The sequence below is a fragment of the Stylophora pistillata genome, chromosome 1 (assembly GCF_964205215.1).
Source record: "Stylophora pistillata chromosome 1, jaStyPist1.2, whole genome shotgun sequence".
Taxonomy (NCBI): domain Eukaryota; kingdom Metazoa; phylum Cnidaria; class Anthozoa; order Scleractinia; family Pocilloporidae; genus Stylophora; species Stylophora pistillata.
The window spans coordinates 38,232,463-38,254,836 of record NC_142519.1 but is presented as its reverse complement, the minus strand read 5'-3'; the positions used below and the strand labels follow the sequence as shown (position 1 = coordinate 38,254,836).

The 22,374-nt window shown below is 43.1% G+C and overlaps 4 protein-coding genes across 4 annotated transcripts; 3 read left to right on the top strand and 1 right to left on the bottom strand.

The window, feature by feature from the left end:
- Positions 1-2,293: 2,293 nt before the first annotated feature.
- LOC111329736 (uncharacterized) lies at positions 2,294-4,546 on the top strand. Its single transcript, XM_088747360.1, has one exon. The coding sequence runs from the start codon at positions 2,294-2,296 to the stop codon at positions 4,544-4,546; it is 2,253 nt and encodes a 750-aa protein (XP_088603486.1).
- A 153-nt stretch (positions 4,547-4,699) lies between these two features.
- On the top strand, positions 4,700-5,908 carry LOC148742392 (uncharacterized). Its single transcript, XM_088747351.1, has one exon. The coding sequence runs from the start codon at positions 4,700-4,702 to the stop codon at positions 5,906-5,908; it is 1,209 nt and encodes a 402-aa protein (XP_088603477.1).
- A 2,596-nt stretch (positions 5,909-8,504) lies between these two features.
- On the bottom strand, positions 8,505-10,417 carry LOC148742391 (uncharacterized). The gene has a single exon (XM_088755516.1). It carries the CDS (start codon positions 10,334-10,336, stop codon positions 8,690-8,692), a length of 1,647 nt encoding a protein of 548 aa, XP_088611642.1. The 5' UTR covers positions 10,337-10,417; the 3' UTR covers positions 8,505-8,689.
- On the top strand, positions 10,404-11,943 carry LOC148742390 (uncharacterized). The gene is made up of 2 exons (XM_088747346.1): positions 10,404-10,416; positions 10,461-11,943. Exons 1-2 carry the CDS (start codon positions 10,404-10,406, stop codon positions 11,720-11,722), a joined length of 1,275 nt encoding a protein of 424 aa, XP_088603472.1. The 3' UTR covers positions 11,723-11,943.
- Positions 11,944-22,374: the final 10,431 nt, after the last annotated feature.

Genomic DNA, 22,374 nt, shown 5'->3' with positions numbered 1-22,374 from the left:
ATACGCGCAGGACGTAAACCATGACTTTGGAGATGACGTCCTCCTCACTAATGAAACCCTAACGCTTCAACGCGCTTACGCCTTAATGGAACGATTAAACAATAGAAAATCCGACAAATTGCTAGAGATCGGTTCTGGCGTAAGTCATTGTTCGTCACGCAAAACCAAATCCGCCAAGTCCCTGTCCTCCGCATCTTCAGCAAGCACCGCGAGAATCAAAGCGATCGCAGAAGCCGCCGCAGCACGCGAAAGCGCAGAATTCGAACGAAAGATCGCAGAAAAGGAACTTCAACGCCGAAAGCGTGAGGCAGAATTAGAACGCACTCGCGAACAGGAAAGGGCACAGCACGAAAAGGATTTAGCTGTTCTCGCGGCGAACAAAAGGGTCGCAATGGCAGACGCGAAGGTCAAAGGTATCGAACAGGCGATGACAGATGTCGAAATAGGAGAAAACCGTGAATTGCCCGGTGTGCCAAGGGTGAACTTCGAAGAGCGCGTTCTTGATTGGGTCCCCACGATTCCCAGCCCAGAAACCTTACTCGCCCAAAAAGGGCCACTTGTTCTATCGCAAAGCAAGCCAATTCAAAACGCCGCCTCCCCACAGTTTCCTGGCACGTCAGTGCCAAACTTACCCCGGCCGCAGATCGATGACAGTTCACAGCACGTACCCATCATCGCCTCGACTCCGATAAGAGACGTTACCGGAAGTCAATTAATTGAGACTCTAACGTCAGTAAATCAACAAATAGTCGCCGGTTTAGCTAGACAAAACTTTCCCAAATGTCAACCAGACATTTTCAACGGAGATGCCACGCTTTTCCATCCATGGAAGGCCGCATTTAAAACCATGATCAAAGACGCCGACGTTTCTCCCGTGCAGGAAATAAATTATTTGCGAAGCTTCACTAGCGGGGAACCGCAGCGGTCGGTCGATAATTTTAGAAGACGACAAACCGATCCAGTCACGCTACTCCAGAGTTTGTGGAAGGAGTTAGAAATTCGCTTCGGTAGCGCGGCTATAATCACTAACGCCTTACTGGAGCGCATGCAAAAGGGGGCTATGTTTAACGAAAATGACAACGCAAGATTGCAGCATTTCGCGGACCTTTGCACTGACGTGGAAAGTCAAATGTTGTGTCTTCCTGGCCTCGCGTGCCTCAACTACCCAAACGCGATACAACCTATAGCAGAGAAACTCCCGCCCTCGCTCCGCGGAAAGTGGGAAAAGGAGATTGCGAAGCACGCGGACAATAATGCAGGCGCCTACCCCAGCTTTAAGAGATTCGCAAAGGTCGTCCAAATGCAAGCCAGATTGAAGAACAACCCCAACATTTTGGCAGGAAACAAGCCTACCAACCCCCCTCCCAGTCGCCCTGCGCCCAATGCAAGTGGAGTGAGCCGGAAAGCGCTTAAGACGAACGCACACCCGTCACTAAAGAAACCAGAAACACGATCGAGAGAGAGCACGAGGAGAAAGCGGTGCCCATTCCACGACCGCGAGGGCCACGACTTAACCGAATGCAAGGCCTTTGCTGAGAAAACCTTAGATGAAAAGGTAGAGTGGATAAAGGGAGCTAAGCTATGCTTTCGCTGCCTATCTGAGGGTCACCAGGCCAGCAGGTGGGAGGCAAACGTTAGCTGTGACGTATGTGGAGACGAAAGGCACATCGCTCTGTTCCACAGAGTAAAAGAGACTCAGGCGAGGACCCATAGTGATAAAGAAAGAGAGCACACTAACGAGGCGAACGTGAACAATAGATGCACAGCGATTTGCGACTCGAGTGGAGGCCGATCCTGCAGCAAAATCCTATTGGTCGATGTCTACGACAGAGAACAGCCGGACCGCACTCGGCGCGTGTACGCTATCGTTGATGAGCAAAGCAACAGTTCTCTCATTAGCAGCGAACTTGCAGACGAGCTGGGAGCGGTCGGACCTCCGGAGAAGTACTATCTGTCCACTTGCAGTACAGAAAGGGAACAGAAATATGGCCGTCGGATAACTGGGGTGGCAGCGCGATCAATGAACGGAGTCGAGTCGATGCTACCAACGTTAATCGAGTGTGATAGCATCCCACAATACAAGCGCGAAATCCCTACACGAGAGATGGCGAGGAGATTTCCCCACCTACAAGAAATCGCCGACGAGATCCCACCATTTGATAATGCAGCCGGCATTCATCTCCTTATTGGAAGAGACTCGCCCGAGCTTCTCAAGGTCAGAGAGTTTAGAAATGGACCCAAAGGTGCTCCCTGAGCTCAACGACTTACTCTTGGCTGGACGATAACAGGCCAGATGTGCTTCAACTTCGTAGACGGCCCGGCCTACGTGCTCGTAAATCGCACCAGTCTCCACATAACCAACGCAGATGACATGGAGTTAACAAAGATAGGTGGTTACGAGCTGGTACCCTGCCCTAACAGGTTTTCAGTGAAAGGGAGCTTGACACAGATGAGTGTAGAAGACAACGTCTTTGCTGCCACTAGGTATGACAATCAAGTCGCCCCGTCTCGGGAAGACCGAAAGTTCCTAGAAATCATGGAAAGAGAAGTCTGCAAAAATAGCAAGGGAAATTTGGAGATGCCACTCCCCTTTCGTCAAGAGAAAGTACAAATGCCGAACAATCGAATTCAAGCAGTCAATCGTTTAAACGGCCTATTGCGCACCCTTAAAAGAAAACCGCAGATGCAGTCCGACTACTTCAACTTCCTGAAGAAATTTATCGAGAAAGGCCATGCGTCAATGATACCAGAAGAAGAGTTGAAATCTGAACCTACGCCCGGTAAAGTTTGGTACCTACCCCACTTTGGCGTCTACCATCCAAAAAAGCCAACACAGATCAGAGTTGTGTTCGACTCGTCTGCGGAGTATAAAGGAGTTTCGCTGAACAAGACCCTACTACCCGGCCCCGACCTAATGAATAGTCTTGTCGGCGTCTTAATGCGCTTCAGGAAAGAGAATACAGCCATTATGTGTGATATCGAGCAAATGTTTCACTCCTTCCATGTCACCCCAAAACATAGAGATTTCCTACGCTTCCTCTGGTTCGAAGACAACGATATCTCCAAACGAGTTATGGAGTACCGTATGAACGTCCATCTCTTCGGTAACGGCCCAAGTCCCGCAGTAGCGACCTTCGGCCTCAGAAAAACCGCGGCTGATGGCGAGGAGGAATTTGGAGAGGAAGCAAAGAAGTTTGTGTGCAGAAATTTCTATGTAGACGATGGCTTAGCTTCGACACCAACACCACGACAAGCCATTATCCTAGTGACCAATACACAGGCCATGCTAGCGAAGTCTAACCTACGACTTCACAAGGTCGTCTCTAATTCCGTAGAGGTCATGGAAGCCTTCCCACTAGAAGATAGGGGAAAAGACATCCGCAACCTTGATTTGCGTCAAGATTGTCTCCCCACGCAGCGTTCGCTCGGAGTTTACTGGGACCTAACAAAAGATGCCTTCACCTTCAAAGTATGCTTACCCAGAAAGCCCTTCACCCGCAGAGGGGTCCTCTCAGTCGTGAATGCAGTATACGATCCACTTGGCTTGGCCGTCCCGGTACTCCTGGAAGGTAAACTCCTACTCCAACAACTACTCAGCATGGGGAGAGGGAAGAATAACAATGCTACCCTAGGATGGGACGACCCACTCCCAGACAGTCTCCTACAAAAGTGGCAGCGATGGCGAGACTCCCTCGCCGAATTAGAAAGGGTCACAGTGCCCCGATGTTACCACCCAGCAGATTTTGGTAGAGTCGCTCAGGGAGAACTACACGCATTCTCCGACGCTAGTAAAGATGCCATAGGAGCCTGCGTTTACTTACGCTTAGTCAACGATGGCGGAGAGGTAGCCACGTCCCTTGTGTTTGGCCAATCAAAGGTTGCTCCCCTACAGACTACAAGCATCCCACGTCTGGAGCTCTGTGGAGCCGTGCTAGCCACACAACCCGTCGCTAGAATATTGAAAGAAATAGACATCCAAATAGATGACATTAAGTTCTACACCGACTCGAAGGCAACTCTTGGCTACATCCAAAACGAGAGCCGAAGGTTCTATGTCTACGTCGCCAACCGAGTAGAAATTATCCGTAGGGTCTCCTCACCCGATCAGTGGAGGTACATTGAGACAAGTGACAATCCCGCGGACCTAACCACACGTTGCCTCAATGCGAGTAGTCTGGCCGACTCAGCCTGGCTGAAGGGACCGAGATTTCTCAGAAACCCAGACGCGGTACAGCCTCAACGAGAGAATATTCAACTAGCCGAAGACGATCCCGAAGTTCGAAGAGAAGTGATAGCCCACGCATCATGCATATATAAATGCAGAGGCCTCGGAGCGGGGAGATTTTCACGTTTCTCCAACCTCCACTCCCTAAAACGCGCGATTGCACGCCTCATTGTCAAAGTTAAAGAGTTCAGGCGTCAAAAGAATGAACAAAGGCCACCGAAAGCCAGACAAACCTTCAGGAGTCCTACAGCAAACGAGCTAAATCAGGCAATGGACGCGATAATCCGGGCAGCGCAGAAGGAAGCCTTTGGCGCAGAGTAAACGAACAAAGATCTCACGGAACAGAAAGAAGGGGAAAGATATCAAAACACGGTAAGGAAGAGAGCCCTGAAGGGCTCCCAGTTTTACGCGCTTGACCCGTTTATCGACGCCAATGGAATTGTTCGGGTGGGAGGACGACTTAGGAGAGCAGAAATGGAGTATGGAGAGAAGCACCCTGCAATCTTACCAAAAGACCACCACGTGTCCGTCCTCGTAATTCGACATTACCATAAAGAGGTCCATCACCAGGGTCGACAGATTACGAATGGCAAAATTCGCCAAGCCGGCTATTGGCTGATTGGAGGTCATCGCATGGTAGCGAAGGAGTTAGCTTCTTGTGTGCCCTGCAAGAAGCTGAGAGGCCCCCACGTAATCCAGAAAATGGCTGACCTGCCCCAAGATAGAACCGAGGTAGGCCCACCATTCACAAACGTCGGCTTCGACGTCTTTGGTCCCTGGACCATATCCACAAGGAAGACGAGAGGTGGCGCTGCACACTCAAAGCGTTGGGGTCTTGTCTTCACGTGCTTGAATAGCAGAGCCATTCATATAGAAGTACTAGAGTCAATGGACGCCAGTTCGTTCATTTGTGCACTGAGGCGCTTCTTCGTCATACGCGGCCCAACAGCCGTATTGAGGTGCGTCAGCGGGACAAACTTCGTTGGGGGACACACCGAGTTAGCCGAAGCCCTTAAAGAAATGGACGAAACAAAGATCGAGAGATTCGTGACACAACACGGTTGTGAGTGGAAGTTTAACCCACCAAACGCATCCCACTTTGGAGGCGTATGGGAAAGACAGATCGGGACCATCCGCCGTGTTCTGGATGCCATGCTAGCCGACCTCGGACCAAGACAGCTGACGCACGAAATCTTGAGCACTTTCATGGCGGAAGTCACCGCTATTGTAAATGCACGACCCATTGCAGCTTTGCCTTCAGACATCAACGACCCGCAGCCCCTGTCACCAGCCATGCTGCTTACAATGAAAACACGCCCACCAGGACCACCACAGGGCAACTTCCTGCCCCCGGACCTGTACGCGAACCGGCGTTGGAGGAGGGTCCAGTACCTAGCAGATCAGTTCTGGTTACGGTGGCGCCGAGAGTACCTCCAGAACCTCCAGCCAAAAAGAAAGTGGTACGACGCCCGAAGAGACCTGGCCCCAGGTGACGTCGTCCTTATGAAGGAAGACGGCCAGAATCGCAGTGACTGGCCTATGGGTCGAGTTACGGAGGCCATCTGGAGCGCAGATGGCAAAGTAAGAAAAGTGTCACTTAGGATTGTGAGAGAGGGTAGAGGAAAAGTGTTCCTACGCCCCATTAAAGAGCTCATCCTGCTGGTTCCAGTAGAGGCCCAGTGACAGACCCTTCGACCACGGCAGAGAATTAAAGGACAAACAATTAGTAGAGCAAGGATCATAGACGATCCTTGGGCGAGGAGTGTCACGTTTACGGATACGAACTCTAATCTTTTTTACTTATGTAACTCTTCCGTTTTTAGCACAAAGACACTAAGAAACTTTCAATGACTTTCTATTTAATTTGTTAGCGCGCTTTGTTTGATTTCTGTTCCGTGACTAGCGAATATCCGCTCAAAGCTAGCTACATAAAGCTCTGTTCATTTCTATTTCCCGTACGTCAAAGCGTAAGAACTAAATTCGCCTTCTATAAGCAAGTAGCTCAGTTGCGAGGAGTCACTGTAGCGAAAGCATTTCGGAGCCGAACGAAGTTTAGGAGTTCTCTACCCCGGAGTCAAGATCCGATTTTTTAACGCCTGTGCTGTACAAAGACTGCCAGCTTAAGTGAATAAAGAGTTTGATGCTGCTACTTGTCTAAAGTTCAACACTGTGGTTACACTGGCGAACTCCGGTGCACAACACCACGTGTCTGCGGCATCGGGAACGCGACATTCATCCGGGACTGGTTTGAAGTTACTTCCCACATCCGATGTACAGAGTGAAGAGGAGAATACACTTTTTTTAGAAAAGGTTGCCAAATGTAACACAGCTGTCGAAACCAACCGTCCTGACCATACAGTGCGACATCAATACTTTCAGTATTGAATCCACAGCCGGCCGCCATTTTGAATGTGGTTGCTAGGTAACTGAGTCGAGAGGAAGTCATAGCCAATCAGAAATAAGAAACCGCATTCAAAGAAATCTTTGCTTTTCATTGGAAAATCTGGATTTTGGAAATCCAGATTTCGGATTTTAGGGTGATTCCCTCGTTTTGCACTGCGCAACCTTTTCTGCTCATAACATTGCGACATCCAAGATGGCGGCCGTTCTTCCCGCTAGCGTGAAAAGGACAGACAAGGGACGCTTTGGCGGAGCAAAAGCTTTTATTCGTAATAAGAATGCCGCAAATCGGCTAACACTTCCAGGTCTGCTCTCGAAAAGCAAGAAAATGAAAAGGAAGTGCGTGATCCGGAAGTCTGCAGTAGATTTCCACTTCGCGGCCGTAGAGTTGTAGAATTAAATGTCCTCACTGAGGCTTTGGACGGGAGCTGTGAAGCGTGTGGGGCAGCTCTACGGCTCTCCGACTGCGTAAAAGAAACAGTCTCTGGGCTAGGATCACTACTCTACATAAACTGTTCAAACTCCGAGTGTGGAGAGACAAATATCTGTAGAAGAAATAAGACCCACCGCAGGTAGCACCGGAACAACGCGAGGGAGACCAATCTTTGATGTAAACACGAAGCTCGCTGCGGGTTTGTTTACATTTAATGTTGCTAAGCCTTGTTTTCCACAATAAAAGCACCCATTTAACATCTAGCCAATTTTTAAATAAATTTTAACTTATTATGCTGATTTAAAAATCGACATATTTATGGGGATGCTACACGCAAGCGTAGGTCCTACTCACCATCACTTGGAGAGTCCACGCTGAAGGCTCGCGAGAGGGAAGTAGGGCCCGAAGTTGAAAAGTCGGCAAAGGAATCATGTCTGAAAAGTTTAGAAAGCAAAAGAAACCTGTGGAAAGAGGATAATGAAAAGGAAAATGTGGCGATAGGCTAGGAGCGTCATATGACAGGGGATGACTGCAATCTCAAAACAATATCCACCTTACACGGCAGTTTGTGAGGAAACAAGCACGGTGACGCCGAATTTTTTTTCAGGTGTTTGCTAAGAACAGTCTAATAAAGAATATTTTTGAAGAAAAAAATTTTTTTAGTAGAACATGATTTTTTTTGGGATAATAGTTCCGTACTTGGTGTATTTTGGCCAAGGTCAGGATTCAAGCTAAGAACGGAACTGTCCGAAAAAGTGAAAAATCCCCACAACCAGGCAATCAAAAACAGCTAAAATGAAGCAATACTGCTTATTTTAATAAAAGACGCTTTAATTTCAAAGTAAAATTTTGTGTCTTTCAAGTTACTAAGGCTAAACTCTGATAAAGGTGATTCGAAATTTTAACGCACAACCAGGGAAAAATATCCCATTTTAGGAACCTGCTGAGGTGTAAACAAGCACGGTGACCCCCACTTTTTTTATTTCATGAATGTTTAATATACCAAATTTCGAAAACAGTTTGATAGTCGAAAAATTTGAAGGAATTTGAGTTAGATAACTCTAGAGTCGAGTTATCTAACTCACTCAAAATCCTTGGGGTCACAATTGACGACAAGTTAACATTTGCTGATCACATTCAGAGTGTCATAAAAAAGGTCTATGCCAAGATTGGTGCCCTTAGGAGACTCAAAAAACTTATACCTGTAGATGTCTCCCTATCACTCTACAAGGCTTACATACTTCCTCACCTGGAGTACTGTAGTCCGCGATTGCTTGGAATAAATAAAACACTGAGCTCTAAACTTGAGTCAGTCAATAAGTACGCACTGAAAACTTTGCTTAATCTTGGTAATAATGTTGATTACAATACAATCTTAGCTAAAAGCAACATGAAAACTCTAGAACATAGGCGATTTTATATTTCCTTGGTTTTACCTTTTAATAATAAAAATTAACGGTAGAAAACTACGACGTTTCGAAGTCTGCATGACCTCATTATCAAGTAAAATGTTAAAACTGATGTAAAATTGTAGCTCAGAGATTATATACAAATAAAATGTGATAACTTCATTAGAATAATGAGCGTTCATTGTTATTGGTGTTTAGCATGTCAGATCGTGCAGTATATGTTTAAATAAATACTTTTGCACGTATTGAGTCAGACTGCGTGTTTAGCTTTGGTTTTTGTTCGCGAATGAATAGCATTTCGTGAATTAGGCAGTCCATTTTTCCGCGGCATTTCTTGAGAACGGAAAACATTTCCTCTAGGCTAGTGGACGCTACACTGTGGGCTTCTTTCAGATGCTTGCCAATGACAGAGGCTTTATGTTCTTCTATGCGTTGATGAAGATGGCGTGTGGTATAACCGATATAATCCGCATCGCACGAATCACATTTAAAAGTATAAACAACGCATTGGTGGTTAATTAAAGCGGACTTCTCTTCTTGTATCTTGAGCTTTCCCTCGATCTTACGACTCGTGAAAACTGGTTGTAGGTCAGTTCCGATTTTTCGGCCAAGATCTTTCAGCTGATGTCTTACTGTGTCGGCCGATTTTTGGTCTTTAAATGGTAAAGTTATTCTGACAGGTCTTTGTGTAGCCGCGTCAAGTTCAGTTGGGGTTTCGTGACGGCTTTGGATCGTAGAACTCGTGTACCAGGCGATAGCTGAGTTGATGAGTTTCACTGGGTACTTAAGCTTAGTAAACATCCGCTTGAGATGCTGGCATTCCTTCGTAAAAGATTCTTTCGTTGATGACAGGCGGTAAGCTCGGTTCAGCATTGTATTCAGCAGAGATCTTTTGTAACGCTGATCGACATGGCTCTGGTAATGTAAGAGCAGTCCTGTATCAGTTGGTTTATGATATACGCTTGTTGTCAGGTGGCAACCGTTTTTCTCAATCATCATACCGACGAATGGAAGCTTGTTGTTTTCAGCAATTTCCATTGTGAACTGTATGGCAGGATGGCATTCGTTCAATGTTGAAAGGAAGGCTGTTGCGGCTTGAATATTTGGCATCGTGGCTAATGTGTCGTCGACGTACCTTTTGTAGAAACTTGGTAACTTGTTGTTGCGATCCAGTTGTTCTTCAATGGAGCACAGGAAAACGTTTGCCATAAGGGGTGCCAGGGGCGAGCCCATGGCCACACCGTCCACCTGCTCGTAAAGTTGACCGTCGAACTGAAATAGCTGATCTTTGGTTGCTATTCTTAAAAGTTCGGTAAGACCTGTCTTTGTGAGGTTGAGACCATGCGTTTCATTAAACCAGTTGTTTTTAAAGGCTTTTTCAGCGATGATCTCAATAGTCTCGTCGAGTGGCACGTTGGTAAATAAAGCACATACGTCATACGACACGAGAATGTCATTCGGGTTGAGTGGTGTTTCCCTTATTACTTCGGCGAAGGAGAAGATATCGCAGATAGTGTGCTGATTTAATGAAAGGGGCTTAAGCTTCTCTTCAAGCCACTTGGCCAGGGCGAAGTTGTAGGTCCCAGTCGATGATAGTATCAGTCGCATTGATAGTTGCTGTTTGTGAGTCTTTGGAAGACCATAAAGGTGAGCAAGCCGGGAACCTTTGCGACAAACTATGTCAGCAATCGGCTTTGGCAGGATTTTTCTGACGACGGACTCCAGCTGTTTTTCTTTTTGTAGTAAGGGATGGTAGTGTTTAGGAGGCCGGCCGCGTGTTTTTGGTCTTTCTGTGTTGATAGGGGTGAACTTCGTTGTGTCTTTGATGGAAGCATCACTTAGTAGACGGATGTACTCTGTCTTGTCCATTACTACTACGCCAGATCCTTTGTCGGGTTTTGTAATGACAATGTCTTCCCTTCGTCTAAGCTGATTTATGGCTTGTTGCAGTGCTTTCAGCACACTATCTGGGATATCTTCTCCTTTGCCGAAGTGATAAGGGAAACACCACTCAACCCGAATGACATTTTCGTGTCGTATGACGTATGTGCTTTATTTACCAACGTGCCACTCGACGAGACTATTGAGATCATCGCTGAAAAAGCCTTTAAAAACAACTGGTTTAATGAAACGCATGGTTTCAACCTCACAAAGACAGGTCTTACCGAACTTTTAAGAATAGCAACCAAAGATCAGCTATTTCAGTTCGACGGTCAACTTTACGAGCAGGTGGACGGTGTGGCCATGGGCTCGCCCCTGGCACCCCTTATGGCAAACGTTTTCCTGTGCTCCATTGAAGAACAACTGGATCGCAACAACAAGTTACCAAGTTTCTACAAAAGGTACGTCGACGACACATTAGCCACGATGCCAAATATTCAAGCCGCAACAGCCCTCCTATCAACATTGAACGAATGCCATCCTGCCATACAGTTCACAATGGAAATTGCTGAAAACAACAAGCTTCCATTCCTCGGTATGATGATTGAGAAAAACGGTTGCCACCTGACAACAAGCGTATATCATAAACCAACTGATACAGGACTGCTCTTACATTACCAGAGCCATGTCGATCAGCGTTACAAAAGATCTCTGCTGAATACAATGCTGAACCGAGCTTACCGCCTGTCATCAACGAAAGAATCTTTTACGAAGGAATGCCAGCATCTCAAGCGGATGTTTACTAAGCTTAAGTACCCAGTGAAACTCATCAACTCAGCTATCGCCTGGTACACGAGTTCTACGATCCAAAGCCGTCACGAAACCTTAACTGAACTTGACGCGGCTACACAAAGACCTGTCAGAATAACTTTACCATTTAAAGACCAAAAATCGGCCGACACAGTAAGACATCAGCTGAAAGATCTTGGCCGAAAAATCGGAACTGACCTACAACCAGTTTTCACGAGTCGTAAGATCGAGGGAAAGCTCAAGATACAAGAAGAGAAGCCCGCTTTAATTAACCACCAATGCGTTGTTTACACTTTTAAATGTGATTCGTGCGATGCGGATTATATCGGTTATACCACACGCCATCTTCATCAACGCATAGAAGAACATAAAGCCTCTGTCATTGGCAAGCATCTGAAAGAAGCCCACAGTGTAGCGTCCACTAGCCTAGAGGAAATGTTTTCCGTTCTCAAGAAATGCCGCGGAAAAATGGACTGCCTAATTCACGAAATGCTATTCATTCGCGAACAAAAACCAAAGCTAAACACGCAGTCTGACTCAATACGTGCAAAAGTATTTATTTAAACATATACTGCACGATCTGACATGCTAAACACCAATAACAATGAACGCTCATTATTCTAATGAAGTTATCACATTTTATTTGTATATAATCTCTGAGCTACAATTTTACATCAGTTTTAACATTTTACTTGATAATGAGGTCATGCAGACTTCGAAACGTCGTAGTTTTTTACCGTTAATTTTTATTATCAAATGTATTTCTAAACATTCTCTGATTTACTTTTTAAATGTATGAAATGGAACGGTCCGGAATATATTAAAAACTTTTTTAAATTGCGGGAATCTAGATATAGTTTAGGGAATAAAGGTGTAAATCTAGTGCAACCAGGGTATAATAATAGATCGTATCATAATTCCTTTACATATAAAGCTAGTCACCTTTGGAACAGCTTACCTAGAGAAATTAAAACAGCATCTACGCTTAGCGATTTTTGTAGTAAACTTAAGAATTTCGATTTTAGCACTCTAGGACCAATCTGTAAATGTAATACATGTAGTTGACTTTTATTGTACGTACACATACATTGTCATTCTTATTCATATTCATCTACTGCAATATCTTTCACCGAACATAATGTTTAGACTCTTTTAACTATCAATATTAATCACCTACAATTTTACAATTATCACTCGTACTCTAAACTTATATATTTTTACCTATAAAGTTTTAAGTACTTCTAATAATATACCTTTAATTATAGTCAATTTATAGTCTACCGTTTTATACATGAGCCTCTGGCTTGGGCGATTGGGCAGCCATGCCTCACGTTAGACAATAAACTTTGATTGATTGATTGATTGATTGAGGAAATTACCTTGAGGCAAAACGTGGAATCTAAAAACGGAATAAGACGCTGAGAAAACCGTCCTCAAGCTGGATTCCAATTGAGAAATCCAATTCAGGAGCGCGTGGGTTTTTATGTTTCACGACATTTGAGAAATCCAGAGAGGGATTTGCGAAACTGCAACTGTTCAACGAAGGGTCTCCCTAGAAAGTTTCTTTCTCTTTTGACTTCAATTTCGCTTCTCCCCTCTCCCCCCCCCCCCGCGTTGTTTTGTTTTCACGCCTGGTGTGCGTGATTTTTTGTGAACTGGCCAATCGCGTTAGGGACATTGGGCTTGGCCTTGACAGTGAAAAGAGGCTGTCGCGTACATTTTGCTCTTGTATCTTAGTCTTTTTTATTTATTTTCAGTACGCAGTTTACTTTGGATTGCTGTTGTCTAATTCCTCAGTTTGGAATTTTTACAAGCTTAAGGAGTTTTATTCAACTAACCAATGTGAATTTCAATGACATAATTTCCAGGGAGAAAAATGTTAAAATAAAATGTTAATAAATGTTACTAAATTGTTGTGATTTTAGAAATTTCTCCGTTGTTCAGCTCTGCTCTGAAATTATACTGAAACAGTTGTTCGCCTCAGCTTCGGTGAATTTTGTCAAATAATCTCCTCGAATTCGTGGCTAAGGAACTACCTTAAACGAGCGCACAGTACTCAAGGTCGTGGCCAAGTTATACGATCCACTGGCTGAATTTCACCTCTTTTCACAACGATCAAGACACTCTTCCAAGATTTATGCAAACTGAAAAATGGCTGGGACGACCTTCTCCAAGAGGGACTTTCTTACAGATACTCGCCATAGTTATCTGATCTGTCAAAGGCCGTCGGTATCCAGATCCAAAGATGTTATCTTTCAGACGAGAGCGTAATTTCAATTCAATTACGCGATTTTGGAGATGGATCGGAAGCTGCGTATGCGGCAACAGTTCACGTAAGAGTTGAGACGAGACAAAGAGTCTACATTTGGTTATTGTTGTCTTTAAGTTTTCGTTCACACCTATTTTAAATCCCTCAGTTTGGAATTTTTTACGAAGTGAAAGGAGTTTTATTAAAACTGAGTGTTGTGATCATTTTAATTACTTATTTTCCGTTGTGAAGAGTGCAACTGTAGGCGAATGATGAGTTAAAAAGCGTTCAAGATGACTTGGCAAGGACAATGGTTAGAGATTTAAGCAAATTTTTTTCTTCAACGAGTTTTCTATGAAGCGTCTTTGAAAAGTTCCTTTTTCTGGAAAAATGTGTGCAGCGATAACTTTCCACTGAAACTTTCTGGTGAAAGAATCCTGTAAATAAATACGGCTTATGCTTTTTCTCTTATACGCGTGTTCTCTTTCTCTCGAATGTCCACATAGAGTCATATATTTTTAGCGCTTTGTTTAGCCAAAGACTGGAAACATTTTTAACACGTATTTGTTTGCAAGTGTCTTATTTCTTGACTTTTCCTCGCTCACGGCGCCCTAAAGGGCTTACAGCAAAATGTGCTCGTTAAAAAGTAATTCTGATTCCATTAACTATATCAAATATCATAAAAAATTATATGCCTGCCTCAATGAAGCAAAGAGAAACTGCTCACAGCAAAGTAGTCGAGGCCAGGCAATTGTAAGCCACTACATTAGTATAAACTGAGTTTGATCAGTTAGGGGAGCATAGATACCGATCACAGACACTTTCTAACAAGCACCACAGGAAATAAGGCAATCTATGAACTGGCTTTAGGGTTGGTATGACATTCGTACTTAGCTGCCCGTTTCCGATATTGACGATGATCTTTATTCTGACAGTCATACTCTACGAAATGAATATTGATAGATGATTAAATAAGTAATAAAAGGCAATAGAAAATAATTAAAAAGCTGACGTTTTGAGTAGAAGCTCTTCGTCAGAGCGAATGGAGGAATTGTGGGTTGTGTGTGGGTCTTATGCAGAAAGTGGAGCTACGCTATTGGTGGGAACATGGTGACGAGATAAACATGAATAGATTAGTAGAATGAAAAGCGTTCGTTGATACCTCTGGGGTTAATAGTGCCCATTTGAAAGATAAAATTTTGTTCAAGAGTTTTGCGGCTCTCCGAGCTACCTAAATGTAAGGAAATACCGCAGACTGCCATATGCTAGTCAGAATGATTAGGTAGATTAAAAGGTCTAGCGTTTTTCTCGTCACCTTGTTCCCGCTAATAGCGTAGCTCCACTTTCGGCATAAAACCCCCACACAACCCATAATTCCTCCATTCGCTCTGACGAAGGGCTAATGATCGATACGTCAGCTTTTTAACTCTTTATGGTGGCCAATTTACAATTTCAACTTAGTTGATATTACCAAATGACCTTGTTACCCCCACCGACGCAGAATCACAGTTTCTTTAGAAACTTACCCCTTTATTTAATAGAAAACAATGTCTGTCAACATCCTCTTTAAAATTGCTAAGATTTTCCTTCTGTGACCGAGGCAGGTTCTGATGTTGTTATTTGAACAACGAGACAGACTTATAGCCACAATAAAATCTATTTATACAGGAAAGTGCAAAAGAAATAATACTGATAAAAAGAAAGGGTGATTGCAAGCAAATCCTCAGTAAAATAGGTCACTAACTTGAGGTTACATGTACTGGAGTTACTTTTTTGTGACCAAGAGGTTCTGAGCTTGTAAGTGCTGGTCTTGATACTCTGAACTACTGAGTTAAACTAACTAACTTTACTTCTTTTATAAGGAATCGAACAATAGCAGGAAATTCTCTAAAAATTTTGGAAGTTAGGTGTGATTATTCTAAAGGAAATTTATGATGCAAATCCTGTGTGTATGATAATTTGGTTATCATAGGAAATAGTTAGGTGTGATGGTGCGACTTAAAGGAAATTTATGATGCAAATCCTGTGTGTATGATAATTTGGTTATCATAGGAAATAGTTTCTGAAGATGTAATTCTAAAATTATAACAAAAATATTGCAATGTCATGCGCAATTGTGAGCCTGGTCACACACTCCCCTGCTTAACACTGTCGTCTTCGACATGTACACTTAGTGAAAAATTAGTAACCTAAATATAAATTCCATATAATGCTAATAAGGTAGTTATCACTAAATATACTGAAAGTTCATTGACTGTAGTAGTTATGGAACTTGTTACTGCAGTTCTTGGTTGTTTGAATTTATTGTTGTGTTTTCCAGCTGTTTTCCTCTTTGTTCGTCTTGGTGGTATAGGTACAGTTTCTGATTCAGGGTTCTCTGTTCGGGGTACTGATTCTGCTGAAGTTATTGCATCTGAATTAGGTTGAAAATTGGTAATTGTTCCTGTGGGCAAACATGGTCATTTGTGACTGGAACTATAGGTTCTGTCTCACTTGGGGTGACTGTGGCTGCTGTTGGGCTTGTGTATCCCTTAGGGAGAATTAACACAAATTCTTCATCTGCATTGTCGTCTTGGTCAGTTGCAATATTGGAATCTGTTGAGAAGGGTTTGACAGGCTTAGGTCTATGTTCGTTCTGTTCCTTCCTAGGAATGACTGTGCTTATCCTCAGGTTACTTCGATGCACTTTCTTAATTTCACCGGGACTATCCACGGGTTCCACTGTGTAACCTGATACAAGGCTGTCTTTTGGGACATTGACAACTTTGTACAGAATAGAATCCCAAGCATCTTGAATCTTGTTACGCCCACGTACATGATTTCTTAGGTAGTCCAGTTGTCCTTTCTGGATTGGGATGTCGTATTCTCTGTCAGAGTGTTGTTCATGTCGCTTCTCAGCCTATTGCTTGAGGTGCTCCCTTGCTCTTTGGTATGCATCTCTCAGTCTTGCCTGGTGTTCTGTTAGCCAATCAGCATGGTTTTCATCAACGTTTTTATCTTCACCCAGGAGTAAATCAATTGGAAGTCGAGCTCCCTGTCCAAACATGGGAAAGTGAGGACTGTATGTTGTAGATGAATGTGGTGTAGCATTGTAAACATACAACAACTCTGGTAGGTATTCTGGCCATTTACGCTTTTTTGCTGGTGAGAGAGTTCTAAGCAGGTCATGCATTGTTCTGTTGAACCTCTCGCATTGTGCATTTCCTTGTGGGTGGTACGGGGTCGTTCGTGTCCTCTTGATTCCATAAAGTCTACAAAGCTCAGCGATAACTTCACTTTCAAAGTTTCTTCCTTGGTCTGAATGAATTCTGAGAGGAATTCCATACTTTAAAAACCATTCTTTTACAAGGACTTTAGCTGTTGTAGTGGCTTCCTGATCTCTTGTTGGAACTGCACATGTGAACTTTGTGAAGACATCTGTCATAACAAGGACATTCTCCCTTCCATCTGTTGCTGGTTCAAGGACTGTAAAGTCTATTGCTAAGATTTCAAGTGGCTTGGTTCCCAACAGGCTTCCCATAGGTGGTCGAATCCTGGGATTTGGCATCTTTGCGACAGTACATCCTTCACAGTTCTTGATCCAATTCTCCACATCTGAGTAAAATTTGGGCCAATAACATCGTTCTCGAATCAGTTGAAGGCTTCTCTCTCTAATCCCTGATGTCCTGTATCATCGTGCAGGCTGGTAATGACTTTTTCTCTCAGAGTGACTGGTAACAAGAGTTGTTTCAGTTCTCCAAGTTTAGGATCCTGTACAATTCTGTATATCAGACCTTGGTCTCTTGTAATTCTATTCCACTGTCGTAACAGGGTGACACACTGGTGGGAAAGTCTTCTCCTCTCATCAAGGGTTGGTTTTGTGCCTTTCTCCCAGAACTTCATAAATTCCTTGATTGTAGGGTCTGCCTTTTGCATGTTGATAAGCTCTTCCTTTGTATGGGTGGGGAATGATGTTGTAGCAATCACTGTATCGTCTCTAAGTAACTTTTTATTTTCATCTGATGTTAGATTGACTGTGGAGAGATTAAGGTCTGGTTCATGTACGGCCATTCGTTTCACTTCTGTTGGGATGGGTGTTGTTACAATTGCATGACTCAGGTCAGGTTGTACAGGAGTTGCCAAGGTGAATATGGACTCTATATGTAATAGTTCATCTTCTCTTGACTCTTCTGTTTCGTCCAGCACTGGTCCATCAGGTTGACGTGATAAAGCATCAGCGTTTGCATTTGATCTTCCACTCCTGTAATTGATAGTGAAGTCAAATAAAGCAAGCTGAGCTGCCCATCGTTGTTCTAAAGCACCAAGCTTGACAGTTGTTTGCAAGTACTTCAGAGGGTTGTTGTCAGTGAAGACTTCAAATTTTGAACCAAGCAGGTAGGTCCGGAATTTCTCAGTCACTGCCCATTTTAGAGTTAACAATTCCAGCTTCATGGAGCTGTAATTTCTCGGGTTCTTTTCACTTGGCCTCAATCTTCTACTTGCATAGGCAATGACTTTGCGCTGACCATCCTAGTCTTGGGACAGGACTGTTCCAAGTCCAACATGACTGGCATCTGTTTCCACAATAAATGATTTGTTGTAGTCTGCAAAACCTAACACTGGCGCATGAGTCAACTTTGTCTTCAAGGCATCAAATGCAATTTGACATTCTGAGTTCCATCGCTTCATAGACGGGACATTCTATTTTTTTCTAATTTCAGCTCGTGCAAACAGTTGTTCACTAATTGGTGAAGTGGTCCAGCAATTCTTGCAAAGTCTTTGAAAAATCTTCTATAATAGCTGCAGAATCCAAGGAACGATCTAAGTTCTTTGACAGTTGTTGGTGGTTTCCACTCTGATACAGCTCGCGTCTTGTTAGGGTCTGTTGTAATATCATTAGATGAGATCTGGTGACCTATATAAGTGACTTTGTGCTGGAGGAACTTACACTTCTCTGGTTTGAGCTTTAGGCCATGTTATCTGAGCCTTGTGAAGACTCTGTCTGGTCTCTCAATGTGCTCATCAAAGGTATTAGAGTAAACAATGATGTCATCTAGGTAGACGAGCAGTATTTGGAATATGTAATCGTTCAAACAAGTTTGCATAAGCCTTTGGAAGGTGGCAGGACTGTTAGTCATTCCCTTGGGCATTCTGTTGTATTCAAAAATTCCAAACGGTGTTATTAAAGCAGTCTTGTGTCGGTCCTCCTCATTCATAGCAACCTGATTGAACCCACTTGCCAGATCCATTGTTGAAAATAATTTTGCATTACCGATGGCATCAACTGACTCTTCAATTCTGGGTAAAGGGAACTGATCTCTGATTGTCTTGGCATTCAGACGTCTGTAATCAACACATAGCCTCAAGGAACCATCCTTTTTTTCTAACTAACACAATAGGGGCAGCTTAAGGACTGTGACTTTCTTGGATGATACAATTATACAGAAGCTTTCGTATGTGATCCTTTGCCTCTTGAAACTGGTTTGGTGGGATTCTACGGTACGGTTGTGCCACTGGTACTTCATCTATGGCTGGGATCTTGTGTTTGACTGTCTCTGTATAGAGCGGCCACGGAAATATGATAAAGAGACTTGACATGTTATGTATCTTTTTTAATTCTTACTTAATTTTTTATAATTTTTCCCTTTCTTAACGGCTCACGCTTACCCTTAAAATTCAATCTTATTATATTAAGTATTGCCGTTAATGACCTTTAGACCCCAAAATCACAAAGCACGCTTAGGTCTCCTGTGTTGATACGTTATATGGAAAAGTAGTGATAACGAAATATGGTTGATTTACAACGCTAACTATTCCGAAATGTGAATATTTTAGACTCTTTGTGTGTCCGGTGCAATTTCTGGTGATCTCTGCTGTTTTGGACTTGCTTTGCCATCACTTTTATTCCTACTAGACTCCGTATTATGGAACGTCATTTGTTTTTCCATAAGATTTTCACCAATATGTCGATAACATATGGATGCGCGCAGTGGTGAGCTCAAAGTAAAAATGTAAGTTAATCACTTCCGAGGTTTCATTGGTAAGAGGACGTAAAATTTGGTGTTTTAACGTTTTAGCTCTGTATGGGACAGCTAGGAAAGTTTTACAACACGCTTGTTTCGTTTTTGAGCTTTTTACCATGAACGTGGCCCTGGCTAGACGGGTTACCCCACCCTGAGGCGTTTGCGTGGCAAATTGTCAACTCAGCTGACAGGGTTACCCTACCTGGTAGACCGGGCTACCCGCTTAGGCGGGTCATCCCACTTAAGCGGGTCACTCCACTTAGGCAGGCTGCCTAACTTCTCTCTCTCTCTTCTAACTTCTCTCTCCTCGCACGTCTACTGACGCCACGGTCACAAGAACCTGCTGATTCGCTGAGATTTGGAAGAAAGCATAGCTTTCTTTGCTGTTGCTTGTGTATAGAATCGACCTGTCTCTATGTCTTTGATAAGAACTCCTAATTGAAAAGTGTATATTTCATCAAAGTATAGTGGAAAAGCCTCTGTTCAGTGTTTCATGAGGGTTTCTAAATGCACACATGTGGCCAAATTTGCGTATTGTAATTGGTTTGTAACTTGTTAATAATTATTGAAGAGCTTGAGAAGTAAGAGATCGTAGTAGAAGGCAAAATGCGATAAGAATACCAGTAACTCACTCGGTGGCGCAACTTCTACATTATGACGCCATGTGTGATCTGGCAAATGCATGGAAGCATGGAATAAATTTTGTTGATGTCACACAAACTTAGCTGAATGAAATGCATCAACAAAAGAGGTGGAAAGCTACGCTTTTCTGCAATCGTTTTGCTCATTGCTGCTTATGTTAAGTCGGGGATTAACAATTTTCAGTCAAATCTATCACAGTTTCTCCGAGCTGTAAGGCTCTGTAACCGACTTGGCGCGAGCACATAACTTCGTAAGACTAAAATTGCTCAACTTCAAAAGCAGTTTTCGGATAAATAGGGGAGTTTTGATGCATTCCATGAAAGTCCTATGTAAGGGAATAATTAGGCGTACCTCTTGGTCCGGTGGAAGCATGGAATAGTAAAAATATAAATCAGAGAAAGTGGTGCGGTTCATAGTGATCTACACCCTCGACAAAAGGTCCTCTCATTCTTACATAAAATACAAAAATAGAGATTGTATATCAAAAAGTCAAGGTTAATCTTTCAATTCTCAGTTTTTCTAGTTCACATAGTATTAAAGACGTGCCGCATGGCATTACAGAAAAAAATGGACTTGAACTTTTCTCTTCGAGACGCTGCAAGCACATGGTAAGACTACCATGTTGAAAATGTGTGAGAATAATGCACCGGACCCTCTTGTCTCACTAAACAGATGATAGATTTTTTCGCAAGAAAAAAAAATTCCTAGTGCACCTGCCCCCAAGTGGGAAATTTTTGCTTACCTAAATTATCTAAACTTATAATTATGCTCAAAGAGTGAAGCAATGCTTCGCTTATTAGCTCAATCTACTCTGCATTCAGTTTGGGTCAGTTATACCAGAGCGGAGTACTGGTGGCTCCTTTTCAATTCAGTACAAGATTTAAGATGGAAAAAAACATGAAACCTGAAACAAACACAAATCAAGAAAGGGTAAACACCACAGCGTACACTATTTAAACATTAGAGTATTTCTGTCGAGGAACTATCGGCTGATAGTTGCCCCGCGGAAATTTAATGTTCTTAAAAGAAATATGCTAGTTTTAAGAACATCAAATTTCCAAGGGGCAACTATCAGACCGATAGCTCCGAGACATAAACACTCTATTGTTTTTATTGTTTACCTCTAAATTTTCTTCCGCGCCTACAGCTTGTCACAAATTTCTAGAATTCGCAACCGTACATTGGCTAAATAATACGTTATACCTGTCAGAATTGAAAAGTCACTGTTTTTCCAATCTGCCTAACTTCGCGGCCGTCAAACTATTCAAAACTTTTAACTGATGAGTACTATCAAGCAAGGTATTTTCCGCGGACAGGCACTATCCATCCTGGTATTTTCCGCGGACGGGCACTATGGGCTGATAGTGTCTCTCCACGGATGAACACTATCGCGTCACGTGATCGATTTAAACCAATAAGAACCGGAGAAAATTTAACTATAATGAGGTGAACTATAATGAGGTACAGATACACGTGGGTGGTTGCTAAGCACGAAAGAGGCGTAAGAGTTGCGCGTGGCGATAGCCGACAGCGACTCTAGCTTCTTGAGTGCTCAGCAAACCTCCCCAAGTGCATTAATAACTCAACAGTGAACGCTGTAGCGTTTACCATTTGTTTTTTAACATATCATCGATACATTGTAGCAAAATAGTTTTCTTTTATTTAATAAAATCTTGCGTGACCAGAAAAAACAGGCGCGCGCGGAGAACTAGCCTTTGCATTTACTCACGTCAGCAGCGTACACTAATAGGCAAATGGTGGACGCTGAATTGACCAGTCAGAGCGCGCGCTTTACTTTGGTTGCGTTATAGCCGAATTTAATTTCTTAAGAAACTGGCCTCAAGCTTGTAGATTATTTAGATCTTTCCCTTCGCAGTTTTTTCTGGCTTTATACGAGGAAGTTTCTACCATTCTATCTTTGTCCTCATGCGCTTGTTATCTCAAAAAATTAAAACTTCTCTGTTTCCCTCGAGTGGTAACTCAGAAAAAGATAAGGAAGGTCTTTTTGCCTATCATAATTATTATAGGAAAGCACAGCTTTCCATCTCTGTCGGTGCGCTAATTATAACTATTAAAGGAAAGCACAGCTTTCCAACTCTGTCACTGATGCATGTCGATTGGACTCAATTTGCACAGCCACGTGCAAAAGAAATCTCAAGTGAATGACCATGAATGGCACCTAGTTATAAAATGCACCACATAAGTAAGTTCTGCTCGCTAATTGTAACTATTAAAGGAAAGCACAGCTTTCCCCAGCGCCAGTGATAGAATAGGAAAAATATATATATATGCTTACTTATATTTATCATTGTATTAGGTTAGGC

Bases quoted from the DNA above. Each gene is read 5' to 3' on its own strand.
- LOC148742391 (XM_088755516.1), bottom strand. From the start codon at position 10,336: ATGGACAAGACAGAGTACATCCGTCTACTAAGTGATGCTTCCATCAAA.
- LOC111329736 (XM_088747360.1), top strand. From the start codon at position 2,294: ATGTGCTTCAACTTCGTAGACGGCCCGGCCTACGTGCTCGTAAATCGC.
- LOC148742392 (XM_088747351.1), top strand. From the start codon at position 4,700: ATGGAGTATGGAGAGAAGCACCCTGCAATCTTACCAAAAGACCACCAC.